Source organism: Sminthopsis crassicaudata, chromosome 2 (assembly GCF_048593235.1).
Source record: "Sminthopsis crassicaudata isolate SCR6 chromosome 2, ASM4859323v1, whole genome shotgun sequence".
Taxonomy (NCBI): Eukaryota; Metazoa; Chordata; class Mammalia; order Dasyuromorphia; family Dasyuridae; genus Sminthopsis; species Sminthopsis crassicaudata.
In genome coordinates, this window is record NC_133618.1 from 320,199,789 (window position 1) to 320,219,903 (window position 20,115).

A 20,115-nucleotide genomic window follows, 5' to 3' on the forward strand; every position below is an offset into this window, starting at 1 on the left:
AAATTGTGGTATATGAATGTTATGGAATATTATTGTTCTGTAAGAAATGACCAGCAGGATGATTCCAGAAAGGCCTGGAGAGACTTACATGAACTGATACTGAGTGAAATGAGCAGAACCAGGAGATCATTATGTATTTCAACAACAATACTGTATAAGGTTATATTCTGATGGAAGTGGATATCTTTGACAAAGAGAAAATCTAATTCAGTTCCAACTGATCAATGATGGACAGAATCAGCTATACCCAGAGAAGGAACACTGGGAAATGAATGTGGACTACTTGCATTTTTGTTTTTCTTCTCAGGTTATTTTTACCTTCTGAATCTAATTTTTCTTGTGCAACAAGAGAACTGTTCGGTTCTGCACACATATATTGTATCTAGGATATACTTTAACATGTTTAACATGTATAAGACTGCCTGCTATCTAGGGGAGGGGGTGGAGGGAGGGAAGGGAAAAGTTGGAATAGAATTGAGTGCAAAGGACAATGTTGTAAAAATTACCCATGTGTATGTTCTGTCAACAAAAAGCTATAATTAAAAAAAAAACCACATACATAGCAGAGAACATAATATTGTCTTTTGTTTTGGTTTTTAAATAAACAAATGAATTTTGAAAAATTAAAAATATACAATCTCTGTTCTACACTGCTTCCTTGCCAACTAAGAATGCCCAGATTTTCCCAATCCAAAAATAATTAAAAAAAAACAACAACACCTTCCCTTTATTCTTTTATCTTACACATTCTATCTCTTCCCTTTAACCAAACTTTTTTGGGGAAAAAAAGTGTTTAAACTCAAAGCCCCCATCTACTTACCATCGAATAGTCCCTCAATGACTTTCATTACTGCTGCTATCTCCATTAATAAAATGAAACTGCATTCTCAAAAGTAGAATTTTAACTACTATTTAAATGGATTTTTGTTCACTTTTAACAATCCTTGATATAGACTACATAGTGATTATTCCCTCTCTTTTGGATATTTACTTCTCTTTTAGGTTTTGAGTTAACTTTTTACTTTTCTTCTTTAGATCTTTATGACCATTTCATCTCTGTACTTCCACTGAAAGAGGATATGTCTTTATTGTTATTAGAAGCTAAACAGGATCACAGAGAGGGCCTTTGCATGTGTGAGGTTTTCACTTGTAACTAGTTTCTGCCAGGCATTTTCTACTTTTTGTCAATTTACAATTCTGGCCTCAATTGTTAGAATTAGGGAATTTATTTATAAAAATGTTACTGTGTTCATTTGCTTATGTATATTAAATCAATTCCACTCATCAATGTATTTCTTATCCCAAACCAAATTATTTTGAAAATTACAGCTTGGAAATAAAGTTTCAGATCAGGTAGATCAGATATTGTTTATTAGTAATTCTATTTATTCTCTTAATTTATTTTTTGTTTACTTTTGTTTAGATTTTAACTAGATTGAGAGGGGCAAAATGAGGTCCTCCATTTATAATTCTATTATTTCTTTCTGTAATTCCTTCAACTTTTCCTTAACCCCAATTACCTGGGGGGGAGGGGGATAATTTAGATGCTATGCATCTGAGTACATGTTTAACACTGATATTGTCTAGGGCACTTTTAATAAAAATGTAGTTTCCCTGTTGATCTCTTAATAAGGTCTATTTGTACTGCTGCTTTGTTTAAAATCATGACCCCTGCCCCTGCCTTTTGTACATCAGCTGAAGCATATCAGATTCTGCTTAGCTCTTTGTTTCAACTCTAAGTGTAACATTTTGTTTCAAGTGAATTTCTTCAAAGTGGTGGATTCTGCTTTCTAATCAATTACTAACTTCTTCCTTTTTATGTTTAGTTCATCCTATTCAGATTCAGTTATAAGTGAAAACTAGATTTCCCTCCATCCTGTTTTCATATACTTTTCCTTCTTATAAATCTTTCTTCTTTAAAAATCTGCTTGACTTCTGATTACTGCCTCCCTTAATCTACCCTTTTTTTTTATCTATCCTTTAACCTTTCACTTTTTATTGCTGTTGGATGAAATACCTTTTTATATTCAATTGTGTAAATGTATTCTTCCTTCTTTTAACTAGTTCATATTTGAATGGGGTTTAAGTTTCACTTAGCTTCCCCAACGTTGACTAAGTTGTTGTTTAAACAATTTTAAGATTACTTGAAATATGAAGTCTAAGTTCATTTAGTAGTTGTTTATGGGTTTTACGTTTTCCAAAGATTCTTAAAGTATCTATCTCTGATCTGTTTTCCAAGTCTGTGGTTTCTCCTATGAGGTATTTAACATTGTCTTTTCTTTCTTTTTGACTTTTTTTTATTATTACTTTATGCCTCACTGCATCCATTAGCTTTCACTTAACTAATTCTAATTTTCAAGTTTTTTTTCCCAAACTGCTCATTCTTTTCATATCTTTCTTCCTTAGCTCTTATCACTTTTCCCATTTTTTCCTCTACTATATCTTAGTTGATTTAAAAAACTGTTCTAGCTCTTTTTTGAATCCTTACTTTAACTCTTCTAGGAATTCTTGTTAGAACAAAATGCCCAAGATGCATTTTTCTTTGAGGCTTTGCTTGTAGATATTCTTAAGTCATTCTCTTCTGTGTTTCTGTCTTGAGTTTCTGTATCACCATAGTAGCTTTATGATAGGATTCTTTTTTTGTTCACTCATTCTCCCCATCTATTTCTTGACTTTGGACTTTTTGTTAATGCTGGAATCTGTTCAATTCTAGAAGACCTGGGGGACTGGGAAGTATGTAAAAGTATGTTTAGTTTGTGCATCTGCCCATTAACATTCTTCTACTGGTTTCATAGCTAAGACTGGAGATCAGAACACTTTCAGTTTTCCCAAAATGGTGGAATTTGGGGAGATCTATTCACTGCCCTCCTGAGCTGAATGCTGCAACTTCTTGATGTAGCTCTGGATCTCTTGGCTTGTGTTCAGTTGGAAATTTCAGTAGATTGTTAGTGGACCTAGTCACTCTTAAATCTACTGAGACATTCTACAGATACACAACTAAAATGCTGGCCCCCCTCTTTGGTCTAGGATTCCTGCATTGTTTATTCCATTGCAAGTTATTCCTACTGAGATAAAAGGTAGAAATGAGTCACTACTCTGTTCCTGCAATTAGTCAGATAGCTATGTTTTCAGAACTTATTCCTGGCTCATTACACAACAAGGACCCACACTCTGTTCCCAACTGCTCCTCTCCAACCAGGATCTGTGAAATGGAACTGAGTGGTAGGCAAAAGAGTTTCCAGTTGGCATTCATACCTGTAAGTAGAGCCAGTTTAGGGATTCCTTAGGATTTCTTTCTGTCCTGATGTCCTGTCAAGACATTTCTGGACACTGGAATATTTTCCATCATTGTGTAAATTCCTAGTTAAACTGTCTGAAGTGGCATAGAACTTTCTGAATGTCTCACTAAACCATCATGGATTGGAAAAATGACTCACTGTGACTTTTTCTTAATTTTCAAATTAGAATTTGACCTGGTGCATTTTGTAAATTGTTGTAAAGAAGGGATAGATAAGACTACAAATGCAGAGTAGTCTTACATAAGCAATGCTTATGTAAGATGTTGGTTGGTTATACTTACCTGATTTTCTTTGTTATAAAGAAAAAGAGATAGGAAAGGGGGAATTAAAAGGAGAAATGACTAGTGTAGGAATGGCAATAATAAAATTTATCCTGAGGACAAAAAATTTAACCTGTAATAAGTGCTTATTTAAAAAATCATTCCCCCAATTGGTAAATGATCAAAAGATATGAAAAAGCAATTTTCAGATGAAGAAATCAAAACTATATCTATTCATGTGAAAAAACTATTTAAATCACTATTGATTAAAGAAATAACAATTAAAACAATTCTGAGGTACTCACAGCTAATAGATTGGCTAATGTGAAAAAAAAAGGAAAATGATAAATGTTAGAGGGATATGGGAAAACTGGGACACTAATGCACTATTGGTGGAGCTATGAACTGATCCAACCATTCTGGAGAGCAATTTGGAATATACTACTTTCTTTATTTTTTCATTGTTCTGTTTTTTTTTTCTCAACATAAATGCAAAATTTGCATAATTGCACATGTATAACTACATCAAACTGCTTACCATCTCAGGAAGAGAAGAGAGAAAGGGAAAGGAGAAGAGAATGTGAAATTCAAAATTTTTAAACATTAATGTTAAAAGTTGTTTTACATGTCATTTGGAAAATAAAAATTCAAAAAATTAACTATTCATTAAGTTAGATTGAATAGGGGTAGCTAGGTGGTGCAGTGGATAGAGCACCAGCCTTGAATTCAGGAGGACCTGAGTTCAAAACTGGCCTCAGACACTTAACACTTCCTAGCTGTGTGACCCTGAGCAAGTCACTTAACCCCAGCCTAGTGGAGGTGGGGGGAGGAGTTAGATTTGAATACTGACTTACTTATCTCATGGGGATCAAAAAAGATTTTATACAAATTTGTACACGAACAATTCTGGAAACAACAAGTATTATACAAATGTAAGGGGGCATTGTTTTAATTTTTTATCATAAGCTTATTTTGCTTTGAAGATTGTGAATATAACATACCTTTCCAGGTTCTGAAATGTTCAACAACAACTTCTTCTAATTTTTTTAACTTCGGATGGCTATAAATAAATTTTTTATCATTGTGTCCTGGAAAAAAAAATATTTTTAAAAGACTATCATGCCAAAAAAATCATAGTGAATATGCTTTTAAGTTCTTAAGGCTTTGATTCTTTTTAGAACTAATGTGTTGAGCCTTGTGGTTACTAAATTTTAACTATAATTTTTATATAATTATGTCATACTACACACTTTTAGAAACAAAAGTAAAAACTGAGCTTTAAATTTCATTTTAAAACTTCAAAATTTTGAGAAATCGAAATACTTCAAGGAAAAGATCAAATTACAAAATCTTAAAGGTGTCTTTCAACTCTCAAGATTCATTTAAACTATCAAATTCAACACAAAGAGCACACAAAAAGTTTTAATAAGTAAACATCAAAAAAAAAAAAAGAATAAACACTAATAATTTTTACTTACAATCCTAAATATGAGCCACATGAACTTTAAAAACCAGCTTTGTTTTAGAAATTATTAACCATAAATAGGAAAACTATAAGTATTTAGCAAGTCTATTCCAGAATAAAAATATGTAAATAAATTAAAAGATTAATAGTAAAACATTTTGAGATTGATATAAAATTAATTATGATGTAAAGAACATGTTAAGTGAAGTCAGAAGACCCATTTTGAAACTGGTTCTATCATTTATTAACTATACAATTCTGAGTATTTTGACTTATTTTCACTTCACTTTACTCATCTGCCATCTGTAAAATGGAGTTAACTACTATCCTACTTACTTTATGGAGTTGTTTATGAGACTGAAGCAAGATAATGCAAAATATATATGTATTATAAATCACAAAAGAATAATATGCAATGCAAGGAATTGAAAACTGAGACAAAAGAAAAACAACTGAAAATATTAAAGAAAGATTCTACAGACCTCTTTGGATGGGATTCCTATCAACAATTCCTGAAGTTGTATTGCTATCTGAAAACATGTTCCCTAGTTGTTCAAAGAGTTCCATGAATTGTTCATTTCTGCTAAGTTCATTTTTGGTTCGAGTCATACCTTCAAAAATAAAGAAAAATATGTTTCCATACAAATTAGAAACTTACTTAATGACTTCTAATTAATATTAAAACAATTATACAGTTTATTGATCTAAATCTGATATTTCATTGGTATAAGGAATCCCAGGGTAGCTAGATTTATACACAGCACCAGTCCTGAAGTCAGGAGAACTCGAGTTCAAATCTAACTTCAGACATTTAATACTTATTAGCTGTGTGACCCTGAGCAACTCACTTAATTCCAATTGCCTCACAAAAACAAAAACCTAACAAACAGAGGCATAAGTCGTTCCAATGAATAAACATCCTCTGCTAATACAGACCTACAACTACTACGTACCTTGTAATCTTAAAGAGTTACCTGGGGCCCTAAGAGGTTAAAAAAAAACTGCCCAGGATGACACAGCCCATCTGTGACAGAAGTAGCACTTGGTAAGCAGTGGAAAGACCCCTTATTTCAGAGCTAATTCTATCCACTATGTCACCTGTTTCTCAAAAAGTATGAATTAAGGGCCAGACAGGTGGTTCAGTGAATAATAGCACCAGCCCTGAAGTCAGGAGGATCTGAGTTCAAATCTGATCTCAGATACTTAACACTTACTGTGTAACCCTAGGCAAGTCATTTGACCCCAATTGCCTCAGGAGGAAAAAAAAGTATGAATTAAATGTTAGTAATTCACAAATTTGGCACAGAAAACATATAAAAATTATCAACAATAAAAAAGTTTATGGCTCTTCAGTTCTACATGCCCATAAATCATTAATGAACAACTTTTTTTTTTTTTTCCTAGCAGATTCCCACCCCCTATCCCCCAGGCTGGGGTTAAGTGACTTGCCCAGGGTCACACAGCTAGGAAGTGTTAAATGTCTGAGGCCAGATTTGAACTCAGGTCCTCCTGACTTCAGGGCTGGTGCTCTATCCACTGCGCAACCCAGCTGCCCCTTTTCCTAGCAGATTTTATCAAAGTCACTCATCATTGCATGTCATTCCATTATTTTGCTAGCATAATAAAATATATTAAAATGTTTGCTTTTCTTAAATCACATCTTTTTTTTTTTTTTTTTTTTTTGGCTGAGGCAATTGAAGTCAATTGACTTGCTCAGGGTCACACAGCTAGGAAGTGTTAAGTGTGTGAGGCCAAATTTGAACTCAGGTCCTCCTGACTTCACAGCTGGTACTTTATCCACAGTGCCATCTAGCTGCTTCTTCTTAATTCACATCTAAATAGCAAAAAGTTTACATGCAAAACTTTTTATTTAGCTTACCTTTAGTTCCATCCATAATCCCACAAAGGAAAATATATAAGGATCTCATTCCCATTTGTTGTAGTAATTCATAACCATGATATAAACTAATGCATATAGCAAAATCTCCTTCAATGATACCTTGTTGAACACCCTAAAAAAAATCACAAATCAGGTTAAATGAAAGAAAGCAAATTTGATCAATACTCCATAATGAAGTTGTCATGGCAACAGACAATGATATCAAAATTGAAAGGAAGAGCCAAGACAGAAAAATAAAGGTAGGAATTTTTCCAAGCTCTCCCCAAACCTTCCAAATATCTTTAAACAATAACTAAACAAATCTTAGAGCATGAGAACCAAAAAAAAAAAAAATGGGAGTGAAAATTTTCCAGCCCAGGACAACTTGGAAAGTCATCAGGAAAGGTCTATCACATCAGGATGGGAGTGGAACACAGTCTAGCACAGGCTATGCCAGTATAGCTCTAGACCCAGGAACAATTCTCAGGATGACTAAATCAGTAGCAGCAGTGGTGGTTTCCAGTCCTCTCAGTCTACAAATGTCAAAGATAATTTAGAAGCTCAGCAGGAAATGTTTGTAGCACCTGGATGAGAGTAGAGTAATCTAGCACAGGCTCCACCAACACAATCTGGACCCCAGCAAACCAAGAGCAGATCTTGGGAGCTAGTGAATCAGTAGCAGCAATAGGAGCTTCTAGAGCACTCAACCTTCAGATGGTAAAAGGATCAAACAGCTAGTCAGAAGGAGATTTTAGAGGTCTCTTGCTAGCATTTAGGCAGGATTGTTGCTTTGCCCATATTCTGATGCAAGTCATTGTCTCAGGGCAAGGAGGAGCACTTGCAGACCAGAGCTTGAAGACACAATGGAACACAGAGCCATTTCACAATTAATGCCATGGGAGAGCTTGTGGTCACTCCCAGAACAAAGCATGGGCCAGGAGAGCAATAAATACCTCCCTCCTTAGAAATCTTACCACCTTGGAAGAACTGAAAACTTACAAATCCCTAGGAGTATCTTTGAAAACAGTCGCACAAAACCCCTGAAGCTTGGGACAATGCACTCTCCATACTTGAAGCAGAGTTATATGGAAGAGTTCAAAAAGGCTTATGAAAATCAAGCAAGAGAGGAAGAAGAAAAAATGGAAAGAGAAATGAGTGATGCAAGAAAATCATGAAAAACAAGTCAACAATTTGCCCAGGTAAAAGAAAAACACAAAAAACACTCAAGAAAATAACACCTTAAAAACAGAGTAAAGGACCTACAAAAAAAGACACTGAGGAAAAGAATGCCTTAAAAAGTAGATCTGGCCAAATGGGGAAAAATTTCCTGAATAAAACAATTCTTTTAAGTAGGACTGGACAAATGGAAAAGGAGATACAAAAACTCAGTGAGGAAAATAATTTCTTAAAAATTAGAATTGATCAAATGAAAGCTAATGACTTATATGAGAAATCAAAAAACAATAAAATAAAACCAAAAGAATGAAAAAATAGAACACAATATGAACTATCTCACTGGAAAAACAATTGACCTGGAAAATAGATCCAGGAGAAATACTGTAAAAATTATTTGACTCCTTGACAGCCATGATCAGAACAAAGAGCCCAGACAGCATCTTTCAAGAAATTGTCAAGGAAAACTGTCCTGATATTCTGAAATTGAAAGACTCCACCAATGACCTCCTCAAAGAGATCCCTAAAGGAAAACTCCCAAGAATATTATAGCCAAATTCCAGAACTTCCAATTCCAAGAGAAAATATTAGAAGCATCCAGAAAAGAACACAAGTATAGTACATTCACAGAATAGCACAAGACTTAGCAGCTTCTACATTAAAGCAAAACAGAGAGGAATATGATATTCTGGAGAGCAATGGAGCTAGGATCACAACCAAAAATTACCTGCACAGCAAAACTGAGTATAATCCTTCAGGGGAAAAAAATGGATATTGAACGAAATAGAAGAGTTTCAAGCATTCTTGCTGAAAAGATTAGTGCTGAATGGAAATTTTGACTATCAAATACAAACTCTAAAGTATAAAAAGGTAAACAGGAAAGGGAAACCATCAGGACCTTAATAAGGGTAAATTATTTACATTCTTACATGGGAAGATGATACTTGTAACTAACTTATAAGAACTTTCTCATAATTAGGGAAGTTAGAAATATATATAGACAGAAGGCACAGGCATTAGTTAAATGTGAAGGGATTATATCTAAAAAAAATAAAATTAAGGGGTGAGAGAAGACTATACTGGAAGAAAGGGCAAGGGAGAGGTAGAAAGGCCTAAATTATCACATAAAAGAGATAAGAAAAAGCTTTTGAAATGAAGGGGAAAAGGGCGAAGGGAGAAGGGGAAATGAAATTTAGTCTCATCAAAATTGGCTCAAAGAGGGACTATCATACACAGTCAATTGGGTATAGAAATCTATCTTTACCCTACAGGATAATAGGAAGGGGATAATAGGAGGGCAGCAAGGGGTTTTGACAAAGGACGGGCCAGATCAGGGGAAGGGATGCTCAGGAGCAAAACACTTTTGAGAAGAGACAGGGTAAAAAGAAAGAGAACAGAATAAACAGGGTTTCAGAAACATAGTTAATAAGAGAATAATTGTGATAAAAATTGAAGCAAGTTTCCCTGATAAAAAAAGTCTTATTTCTCAAACACATATGTTTGAGAACTGTGTTACACTTATAAAAATAAGATGCATTCCCCAATTGATAAATGATCAAAAGATGAAAACAATCAAAGTTATCTATAGCCATATGAAAAAATGCTCTAACTCACTATTGATTAGAGAAATGCATATCAAAACAATTCTCAAGTAGTAGTACATACCTATTAGATTGGCTAATAGAACAGAAGAGACATGACTGTAGGGGATGTGGGAAAATTGATGTATTAATGCAGCGTTGGTAGAGTTGTAAACTGACTAAATCATTCTATAGAGCTATTTAAAATTATACCCAAAGGGCTATAAAAATCATGCAAACCTTCTGACTTAACATTACTATTAGGTCCAAAAGAGATAAAAAAAATTTTAAAAAGGAAAAAAAGACCTATATGTACAAAAAAATATTTCTGGGAGCAAAGAATTGGAAATTGAGGGGATGCCCATCAACTGGGGAATGAGTGAATAATTTGTTGTACATAGTTAGGATGAAATATTATTGTGCTATAAGAAATGACAACAGATGATTAAGTTATGGTATGTGGAGGTAATGGATAAGAAACAATTAGCAGGATGATTTCAGAAAGGCCTGGAGAGACTCACATGAACTGATGGTAAGTGAAGTGAGTAGAACTAAGAAAATATAGAACACAGCAACAAGGAGATTATGTGATGATCAACTGTGATGGATTTGGCTCTTTTCAACAACAAGGTCAATTCCAACAGACTTCTGATAGAGAGAGTCTAGAGAAAGGACTATGGGGACTAAATATGGATCACAACATTATATTTTCACTTTCTTTGTTTTTTGCTTGCTTTTTTTTCCCCCTTTCTCATTTTTTCCTCTTTTTGATCTGATTTTTCTTATGCAACATGATAATTGTGTAAATATATATAAAAGAATTGTACATGTTTAAACATACATCAGATTACTTACTGTCTAGGGGAGAGGAAAGAAAGGAAAGGAAGGAGAAAAAATTTGGAACACAAAGATTTTGCAAGGGTGAATCAACAAAGGAAGGAAGGAGGCAGAGAGGCAGGGAGGGAGGGAGGGAAGAAGGGAAAGAGGAAGAAAAGGAGGGAGGGAAGGAAAGAGGAAGGAAGGGAAAGAGAAAAATAACTAATACTATGTCAAATGACTATGGAAAAACAGGGATTATGTCCCAAAAACTCTAAAATCATGAATATTCTTTGACTCAGCAATACTACAAAGGGATATACCCCAAAGCAATAAAAAGATCCTCATAGACAAAAATATTTTTAGAATATCATTTTATGATTGAAAGAACTGGAAACCAAGATAATAGCCATCAATTAGGAAATTGCTAAACACATTATAAGAATGTGATGGAATACTACTGTGCTGTAAGAAATGATGAAAGGGATATTTCAGAAAAATGTTGGAAAACTAGTTATCAATTGATGCAAAGTAAAGTGAGCAGAACTAGAAGAACTATTTAAATAATAACAACAATATTTTTAAAGATCAAAAGACTTAGTAACTCTGATCAGCACAATGACCAACCACAATTTCAAAAGACTTATGATAAAAAATGCTAACCACATCTAGATACAAAATTGATAAACTAAAAATGCATATTGAAGTCGATTTTCTTTTGGATACAAGTAATGTGAGCATTTATTTTGCATGATTACAGGTATTTGTAATTGGTTTAATTTTTCTTGCCTTCTCAAAAGGTAAGGGAAAGAAAGGGAGAGAGAAAATTCAGAACTTAAAATTGAATTTAAAAATAAAGAAAATCAAGATAACATAAATTGCAGGGATTCTTACATCCAGGTTCATGAACTTGTTCTTAAAATGTTTTGATAACTGTATTTCAATAGAAATGATTTTTTTAACATTACTTTTTTAAACATTACTCTAAGAATGGTTTCATAGATTTCACCAGGATGCCAAAAGAATCCATGATATCCAAAAGAGGAAGAAGCCCTTATTTAAAGAAAGGAATTTATGTGACACTTATTGTGTGCCAGGCACTGTGCTAAATACTAGAGATTCAAGCAAGCAAGATATTGCCCATCCTCGGGGATCTTACATTTTAATAGAGAAATCACATGAAAGGAAGAGGACCACTCCTATTACACAAACTACAATGTAAAGTTGGCTGATAACAGTCATGAAATCCTGAATCGAACAAGATAAGATCAAAGTAGCTTGATGGGAAAGTTCACATTGGTATTCCAATTTCCTGTATGAGATTATAAGAAAGTCCCCTAGTGGTAATTGAGCTTAAGGCAGATAAAGATTCAGAAAGGAAGCAGAGAAGGAATAGACAACTAAGAGAATCAATTTTCATCAAGATTTTGAATGAGGTGAGAATGCCAAAATCATAAGACTTCTAGCATAGACTTTCTCATAATATACTTGTTCAGTACTAACAGTCCTTCCCAACTTTTTTAGTTTTTATCTTTTGTTGTTTGAATTTTTATTTTTCTTCATTGTCACTTTTACATAATCCCTAACTGCATAGAGCCCTACATATCTACAGCCTATTAGTAGGAATTATATACATTCCATCATATGTCCTCTGGATCAAAATGATTGCATTAATCTCAATCAATTCTGTTATCATTTAATTTTGTTTTCTTGTAGATGGTCATGCTCCCTAAGTTTCTCTAGAATCCACTTATTAATACTTATGTAGCAATAATATTACATTAAATTCATATAAGATTATTTGTTCGGTAGTTTCATGATAAATGAAGAACTATTCCCCTTATCTCCAGTCCCATGAATGTTTTGCTTCCACATACCTGAAAAATTCTGCTATAAATATTCTGGAATTTATGAAAATTTTCCCTTTTTTTGATCTCCTTGTTTGTTTACCCCCCAAATCATGATTTAAGAAGACAGTGATAAACTTGAGTGTTCAGACAAAGGCAACCAGGATGGTGAAAAAGTTTTAAGTTTAGACTTAAAGATTAGTTGAAGGAACTGGGAATAATTAACTTGGAGAAAAAAAAAGACTCAGAGGATATATGCACACGACTGACCCATGGAGAAAAGACTAAAGTTGCTGTTTGACCTCAATGGGAAGAACCAGAAGCAATAGTTAGATGTTGAAAAGAGGCAAATTTAGGTTTGATATAAGGAAAAACTTCCTAGCAATTAGAGCTGTCTAAAAACTGAATGGCTCACCATAAAAAAAATGATGGGTACTTCCTTCTTAAAAGGTATTACTGTGGGAATTTCTTTGAATAGGAATTAGACTAGATGGCTATCAAGGTTCCTTACAACTTTCTTTGGGGGGGGGGTAGGCAATTGGGGTTAAGTGACTTGACCAGGGTCACACAACTAGGAAGTGTTAAGCATCTGAGGTCAAATTTGAACTCAGGTTCTCCTGACTTCAGGACTGGTGCTGTATCCACTGTGCCATCTAGCTGCCCCTCCTTACAACATTCAATGATTTTCCATGTCTTACTCAATTCCCCATTCACCAGCTCTTATTGTTTTATAATCTATTACATTCATATACTACCTTTTATGTGAGCATCCTACAACCGATGGGCACACACCTATATACTACCACAAAAAATGGTACTTACTGAACTAAATCATATTTGGTGAAAGATTCTCTAATATTTCAAAGGATCAGTTAGCTCACAATCATGGGTATTCTTTCTACTGATGCAGATTGCAACTCATACATGCTTTCCTATTCTATGTGACTCTTGTTAATATTATCATTTAAGTTTGCAACATAGGGTTTCCTCAATATGTCATCATGAGGACACCAATAAAATACAGTGAATCTTAATTGGCTATTTCTTAATCTTGCCTATCATCTTTTTCACTCATACATTTCTTAGATGAAATTCTCACTACTGCTTCTCTGTTTTAATGTGTTATAGATAAACATACTGAGTAGGCATTACACATTATGATCTTTTCCTTTGATTTCTTTAATATGCAAGAATTTTCAGAGACCTGTGACATTACATGATTCACAACCACATGGTATCATTAGAACAAGATGGATCTTTGTTTCAGGAAGAAGCTAGAAGTAATTAAAACAACTGTGCAGTTTCTCAAATGCAATCATATTCTCCCTCTCCTTGTTCAATTTTAGGAAAAATTGTGTCCATTTGGAATGTCCCTTTTATATGTCATATTAACCATAATTCAGGCTTTGTCTATCAGAATGTCTCCATCTACATACATAAACATATACATAGCTACACACATATATTCAAAAGGTATGCTCTTACAGGCAGACTATATATTTACTAGTTCAAAATTGTCTAAAAGACATAAAATCCAAGATCCCATTATACTTAGCTTATTGACAGTACAAAAGCACCGATTTGGTAACAAAAGTTAAGAGTTTAAATTTACTGAATTGAGAACAGTAAACCATTTTAACTGTATTAGTATATCTTTAGAATTTATGTAAATTCTAATTTCCTGATGATGTGATTTTTATAACAAAAATCACTATGCCTATACGTTATCCTGGCACTAAGGGGAAAAATCAATTCATCATTTTATAAATTATTTTAAAACACTTACCAGAGTATGAGGAGATGAGTTTTTCCTAAATAGATCTCTTGCTAAAATTATCTGAAATTTTGTAAGATTGGGTATATCCTTTCGCATTAAAACATTAACTCTAATCAAGCGACTAGCAAATGCTTCTAATACCTGTGGATTAAAAAAAAATTATAAGGACGTATTTGCTAGATATATTCAGACATATTATGACTTCATTTTCATATATGCTTACTAATTGCTTTACTCTAAGGTTAGTTCAATTTAAATATGAGATACAATTAAAACAAACATTTAAAATTTTCAAGTAAACATAAAAAACAAAGTGGCCCTAGAATTTATATACAATAAAAAAAACAGGACAATGTTGGTACTAACATGCTAAAAGCATTATATGCATAATAAACTCTCTCTCTTTTTAAACTTTTCTATTGGAGGACACCACCATCTCTCAGTCACCCAGGCTTGTTGGTGTCATCCTCAACTCCTAACTTTCTCTCACTCCACCCCATATCTAATCAGTTGTTAGGTCTTAACATTTCTACTTTTGTAACATCTCTCATATATGTTCCCTTCTCTCCTCTGACTGCCACTATGTTAATGCAAGTCTTCATCATCTGTAATTGATAGACAACAGACCTTGCACAGAACTAGACTACAGCACACTCTATTGTAATAATGAATGAGATCTAAAACACAGATGTCTTCATTTATTTCCCTACTTTCTCCCTTTACAAACTTACTCTAAGGAATGAAGGAAGGTTATCTGCACCTTCTGCTAGCTAAGGTGAGAGAGAACAAGAAGAATGTTAGAAAAAGAACCACTGCCACCTTCTCTTCCCCTTCCCACCAGGGCCAAACTTCCCTCTACTAGTTTTTAGGTGAAGAAACAGATGAAGAACCAGCCTAACTCTCTCTGTAACACCCTTAAGAGACTGTGAGCTTCTTTCCTCATCAATAATCCATTATTGCCTCTGATTTCTCCTGCTTCTCTTCCTATGTTTAAAATAAGTAATTGGTAAGATTTAGGAGGAAACTAATCCTTTGCCCATCCTCAAGCTCTATTGTTGCTGTAATCCCTCCATCCAATCTAAACCTTCCCACACCTTTTGAAATTCCTTTTCTGTAGTGAATAAACTCCCCTTCATACTGGATCTCTTTCTCTCAAATTCTTTCCAACTACTGATTTCAATGAGACCTATCTCCTCTCTACTAATACAACATCCCTGACTATCCTCTACAGAATTGGCTCAACTCATCACCCTTACTAGTCCTTGAGAAAGGTTCAAAATACTCTTTGCTTTCTATTATTACTTCCAAATTCATCCTTTGCTTCTTTCACTAATGTTCAGTCTATTGAATTCCAAACAACTAAAATTTTCCATCCAATCAAATTTATGGCAGTTGTACTGAGCCACCAGATCATTCTTCCTCCTTTCTAAAAGAAGCACTTGGATCACCATCTTCTTTTTCTCCCTAATTTCAATTTATATTTACAAACTCATTCAAATTCTAATGAAGTTAAAATTTTAAAGATGACAAAGAAGATAAATGACAATTATTAGAGGAGCTACAACAATGTAGGCAAATTAATGTACGTTGATGGAGCTAAGAAATTCCAACCTCTCTAGAATTTTGATCTCTATCCCAAAAGTCCCTAAAATACATACACACACACACACACACACACACACACACACACACACACACACATACACACACACACACTTACCAGTACTAATCAAAGACAGAGGAAAAGGACAAAAACATAGCAGGTCTAATCAAAGTACTGGAAACAAAGTGGATGCCCACCTATTTGGAAATGGCAAAACGAATTGTGGTATCTGAGCTTAATGGAACATTATTATATTATGAGAAATGACAAATATGCATTAAGTGAACTCTAGGAAGACTTGTATGAGCTAATCCTGAGTGAAGTAAGTAGAAGCCAGGATAATTCCTATGATGATAATAACATATTTCAAAGATGCTTTCATTTATTTAATCAGAAATCTGAAAAATATGATGACTAGATGATCAGAAAACTGAAGCATACTTCCCACATTTTGGCAAGAGAGATAACAATTAAAATTAGAGGACTGAGATATAAACATATGCTGATATATTTGTTTGTTTTTTTTGCTTGATTGTGCTTATCTTTTACAAAGCAGGACATCTATGAGGGAATAGGGAAGTAAATTAGTCAGAAGTGGACAGAAGGAAAATTAGACAAAAGGAAACAAAGTTCAGCAAGACAAAAGCGATGTTGTTTATTAAATTTAATAAACACTTTTAAAAAAATAATTAATTGATGATTCTATATATAAGCTTTTTATATTGTTTTGTGTATTGAAATGTGCTTGTTTGAAAAACCAATAAAGATGCCATATAACAGAAATCTAAAAGTCTATCAGTCACAAAGAAATCACTTACCTGTATATATGTATTCTGAACAGTTACAAGTTCTTCTCCAAGGGGAACAACAATTTTTTCTATTCGTCTTTCATGAGTGAATGGCAAAATGTCTGAAGAGTCCTCAGAACGAAGCTCTATCTGTCCAATTAATAGATTTGAAACAACCTGTTGCACAGCCTATATATAATATTAAAAAAAAAAAAATCACAAGATTATATTGAAACTGGGTTTATTACATGAGAAATGAGCATGCATGTGAACTCCTATACTAAGAATGAAGAAATTCACAATTCACACAGAAGCTTGATTATTTGAGATTTATTGATTATTTATAAGATGAGAAGCAGAAGGCAATCCCCTCTCAAATAGGTGTGACAAAGGGAACAGTAGAGTTAGAGAAAGGGATAATCCCCTACTGAAGAAGAGAAGAAAGGCTGAAGAAAGGGAGGAGAAACAGAAATAAGTAGATGTTGCAAAAGCAGCATTCTTTTCCCTAGGGAATTGTTAGAATAAGAAGATATGATACCCTGCTTAACTACAAGGCTATCAGTTTATCAATCTGGTGCAGACCAACTGGTGCCCATCTTATACCTGATTCAGACCTCAAGATCACATTCTGAGTCCATCTAAAGATGCAAATAACAAATTATGTCACCTGGGAGGATAAGAGGGATAGGGGAGGTCATCTTTTCACATACCCTTGGGTCTAGTGTCTCTGGAAAATATGGCAACTCAAAAAGGTAGGTTAAGTTGGCTTTAGGACAACAACAGAAAGTCAGAAAGTAGCAAATTTAAATTATAGCCAGATTAAAAATGCTTTTAAAAGATTGCTACCACCATTAGAAATCAAAAGTGATTCTTTAAAATAATACTGAAATTTCTCACTTTTAGAATGCTAATTACATAACCCACCTTAAAGCTCTACTATCAATAAAAGTATACCAGATTGATGAGTTAATTGGTTTTGATAAAATACTCTTTTACTCATCTCTTTCTTTACATCTTCATTACAAGGAATAATTCAATGGAAAGATCAGGAAGGGATCTCTAGAGCCTTCCAGACTAACTCCCTTATTTTACTGATAAGGAAACAAGCCCAAATAAGTTTAGTGACTCTCAAGGTCACAGAGCCAGGAAAGCACCAGAAACAGGATCCAAATCCAGGTCTCCTGACTAGAGAGTCAGAGTTCTTTTAGCTATAGTATGTTGCCTCTCTGGATACAGTGGAAAATGCAAAGTTATATAAAACCAAACTATATCAATAAAAATATGACTTAAAAATAAGTACACCAAGAAACTGGAAACTGAGTGGATTCCCATCAGTTGGAAAATGGCTGAATAAGCTATGGTATATGAATGTAATGGAATATTATTGTTCTAAGAAATGATGAGCAGGCTGATTTCAGAAAAGCCTAGAAAGACTTACAAGAACTGATGCTGAGTAAAGTAGAACCAAGAAAACATTGTACATAGCAACAAGATTATGTGATAATCAACTGTGATGGACTTGGCTCTTTTTCAACAACGAGGTGACTCACGACAATTCTAATAGATTTGTGATGGGAAAAAATATCCACATGCAGAGAGAGAAGCATAGAGACTGAATGTGGATAAAAGCATAGTATTTTTACATTTTGTTATTGTTTGTTTCCTTTTTTGTTTGTTTGTTTCTTTTGACCTGATTTTTCTCATGCAGCATAATAAATGTGGAAATATATTTAGAAAAACTGCACTTGTTTAACTAATACAGGGATTACTTGCTTTTTAGGGAAGGGAGGGAGAAAAATTTGGAACATAAGGTTTTGCATGGATGAATGTTGAAAACTACTTTTGCATTTATTTTGAAAAGCTATCATTTAAAAAAAAATTAACTATGCCAGAAATAATATATCATAGTGGGAGAAAAGATTTTCAAAGAATATTCTTCCCTTTCCCCCCCACTACTAAGATGCCTCACATTCTGTGCATGGTGCTCCAAACTGTGAGGTATGCCTCCGGGTTTGGGAAAAGGAGGAGGAAGAGGATGGGGGAGAAATGCAAAGCAATGACAAGAATTATCAGATTTTGGCATGTATAATTCTCATAACTCCAAATGGAAGGAAATCCAGCATAAAAATCATTTAGTATAGTATATACTAATGAAGTCCAATCTGAAATGACATAACAGGTGCAAATCTGACATTGTTCACCATCAGTCAGCACAAGCTTACTTCAAAGTAAGTTGCAAAAATGAGTAGCATACTATTTGCTACATTTGAAAGTGAAGTGTAAAATCTCTAATTATTCTTTGTCAGTGAGTCAAAATGTCATAATGTTGTTTATGGTTCTACTATCACTCAATTTGGAAAGCTAGTTGCTTAATCTTGCAGCCTTTAAAAAAGTAAAGTAATTCTTGAGTAACTCAGCAATGATTATAATCATTTGAAACAATAAATCAAATATTAATATAATTATCTGAAACATTTTGCTGTCTCTAATTTTAAACAGTTAAATAATATTCTTTCCTAGTATATAAATGTATAATCTATGGGAAGAGACAAAGCTCCCCGCTTTCTCCCCAAAGGAAGGAATTAAAAAAAACTATTATCCTGGGTAAAAAAATACCAACTCTGAGAGATTGGGGAATTCTTCATAGAGTAGGTAACTGAGTTATTTTTTAAAAGCACAGATAGAACCTTCAATGCAGGGACTATGTCTCAATAAAATTAATTAAAGGTTAATAAATATTAACCTTTTAAAATGTAGATAGCACAGACAAAAAATATTGGCTAAGTATAATTTAATTTATTAATTTAATAGGATAATTTAATTCACTGTTGTTGCAACAAATTATTTAGGGAAATTAAGAATGTAATGGGATATTTCCATACTCTTTGTACACCTTCAATGTGATAAAGATAATCATGTCTACTCATATGTTCCCTGATGCCATAATCATGGGCTGGATAAAATATGGATGGTGATTCTTTCTCTGCTTAATTTTTTTCTTTTGGCAAGGCAATTGGGGTTAAGTGATTTGTCCAGGGTCACACATCTAAGAAGTATTAAACGTCTGAGGTCATATTTGAACTTAGGTTATCCTGACTACAAGGTTGGTGTTCTATCCACTGTGCCATCTAATTGTCCAATGGATGGCAATTCTTATGTATTTTATGTTTTTATTAAATAGAAAAAGCATCAAACTTACCTTTGTGTCACTGCCAGGTGTAGCACTGAGAGCCAATATTCTAAAGTGCTTCGTATATTTAACTAGTTCCCTTACCACCTAGGAAAAATATTTTGAATATATGTAATCAAACAAACATTCATTTAAAAAAAATATTTGTAAATAACTTTAATTTAAATGTAATAATGACAGATAATAGGCTAATGCCTTACAGTAATAATCAAAATCATGTCTAATATCCAAATCCTGTACTTAGCACTTGATTACCTTTTACTTTAAAAGTAAAAAATAAAATATTTTATTTTATTTTTATTCATTTTTCCAAATTATCCCCTCCCTCCCTCCACTCCCTTCCCCCGATGACAGGTAATCCCATACATTTTACATGTGTTACAATATAACCTAGATACAATATATGTGTGTAAATACCAAAAAATAAAATATTTTAAG

The 20,115-nt window shown here is 33.5% G+C and overlaps 1 protein-coding gene across 2 annotated transcripts in view; it reads right to left on the reverse strand.

The window, feature by feature from the left end:
* The window catches only part of FANCM (FA complementation group M), a 93,570-nt gene that overhangs the window by 68,952 nt on the left and 4,503 nt on the right, over window positions 1-20,115 (reverse strand). For both annotated transcript variants that reach the window (XM_074290167.1, XM_074290168.1), the window contains exons 3-8: window positions 19,687-19,764; window positions 16,518-16,676; window positions 14,106-14,237; window positions 6,904-7,036; window positions 5,507-5,635; window positions 4,561-4,647 (exon numbers count right to left, since the gene is read on the reverse strand). In XM_074290167.1, the coding sequence (XP_074146268.1) occupies window positions 4,561-4,647; window positions 5,507-5,635; window positions 6,904-7,036; window positions 14,106-14,237; window positions 16,518-16,676; window positions 19,687-19,764 (718 nt within the window). The remainder of the gene's footprint in view (window positions 1-4,560; window positions 4,648-5,506; window positions 5,636-6,903; window positions 7,037-14,105; window positions 14,238-16,517; window positions 16,677-19,686; window positions 19,765-20,115) is intronic.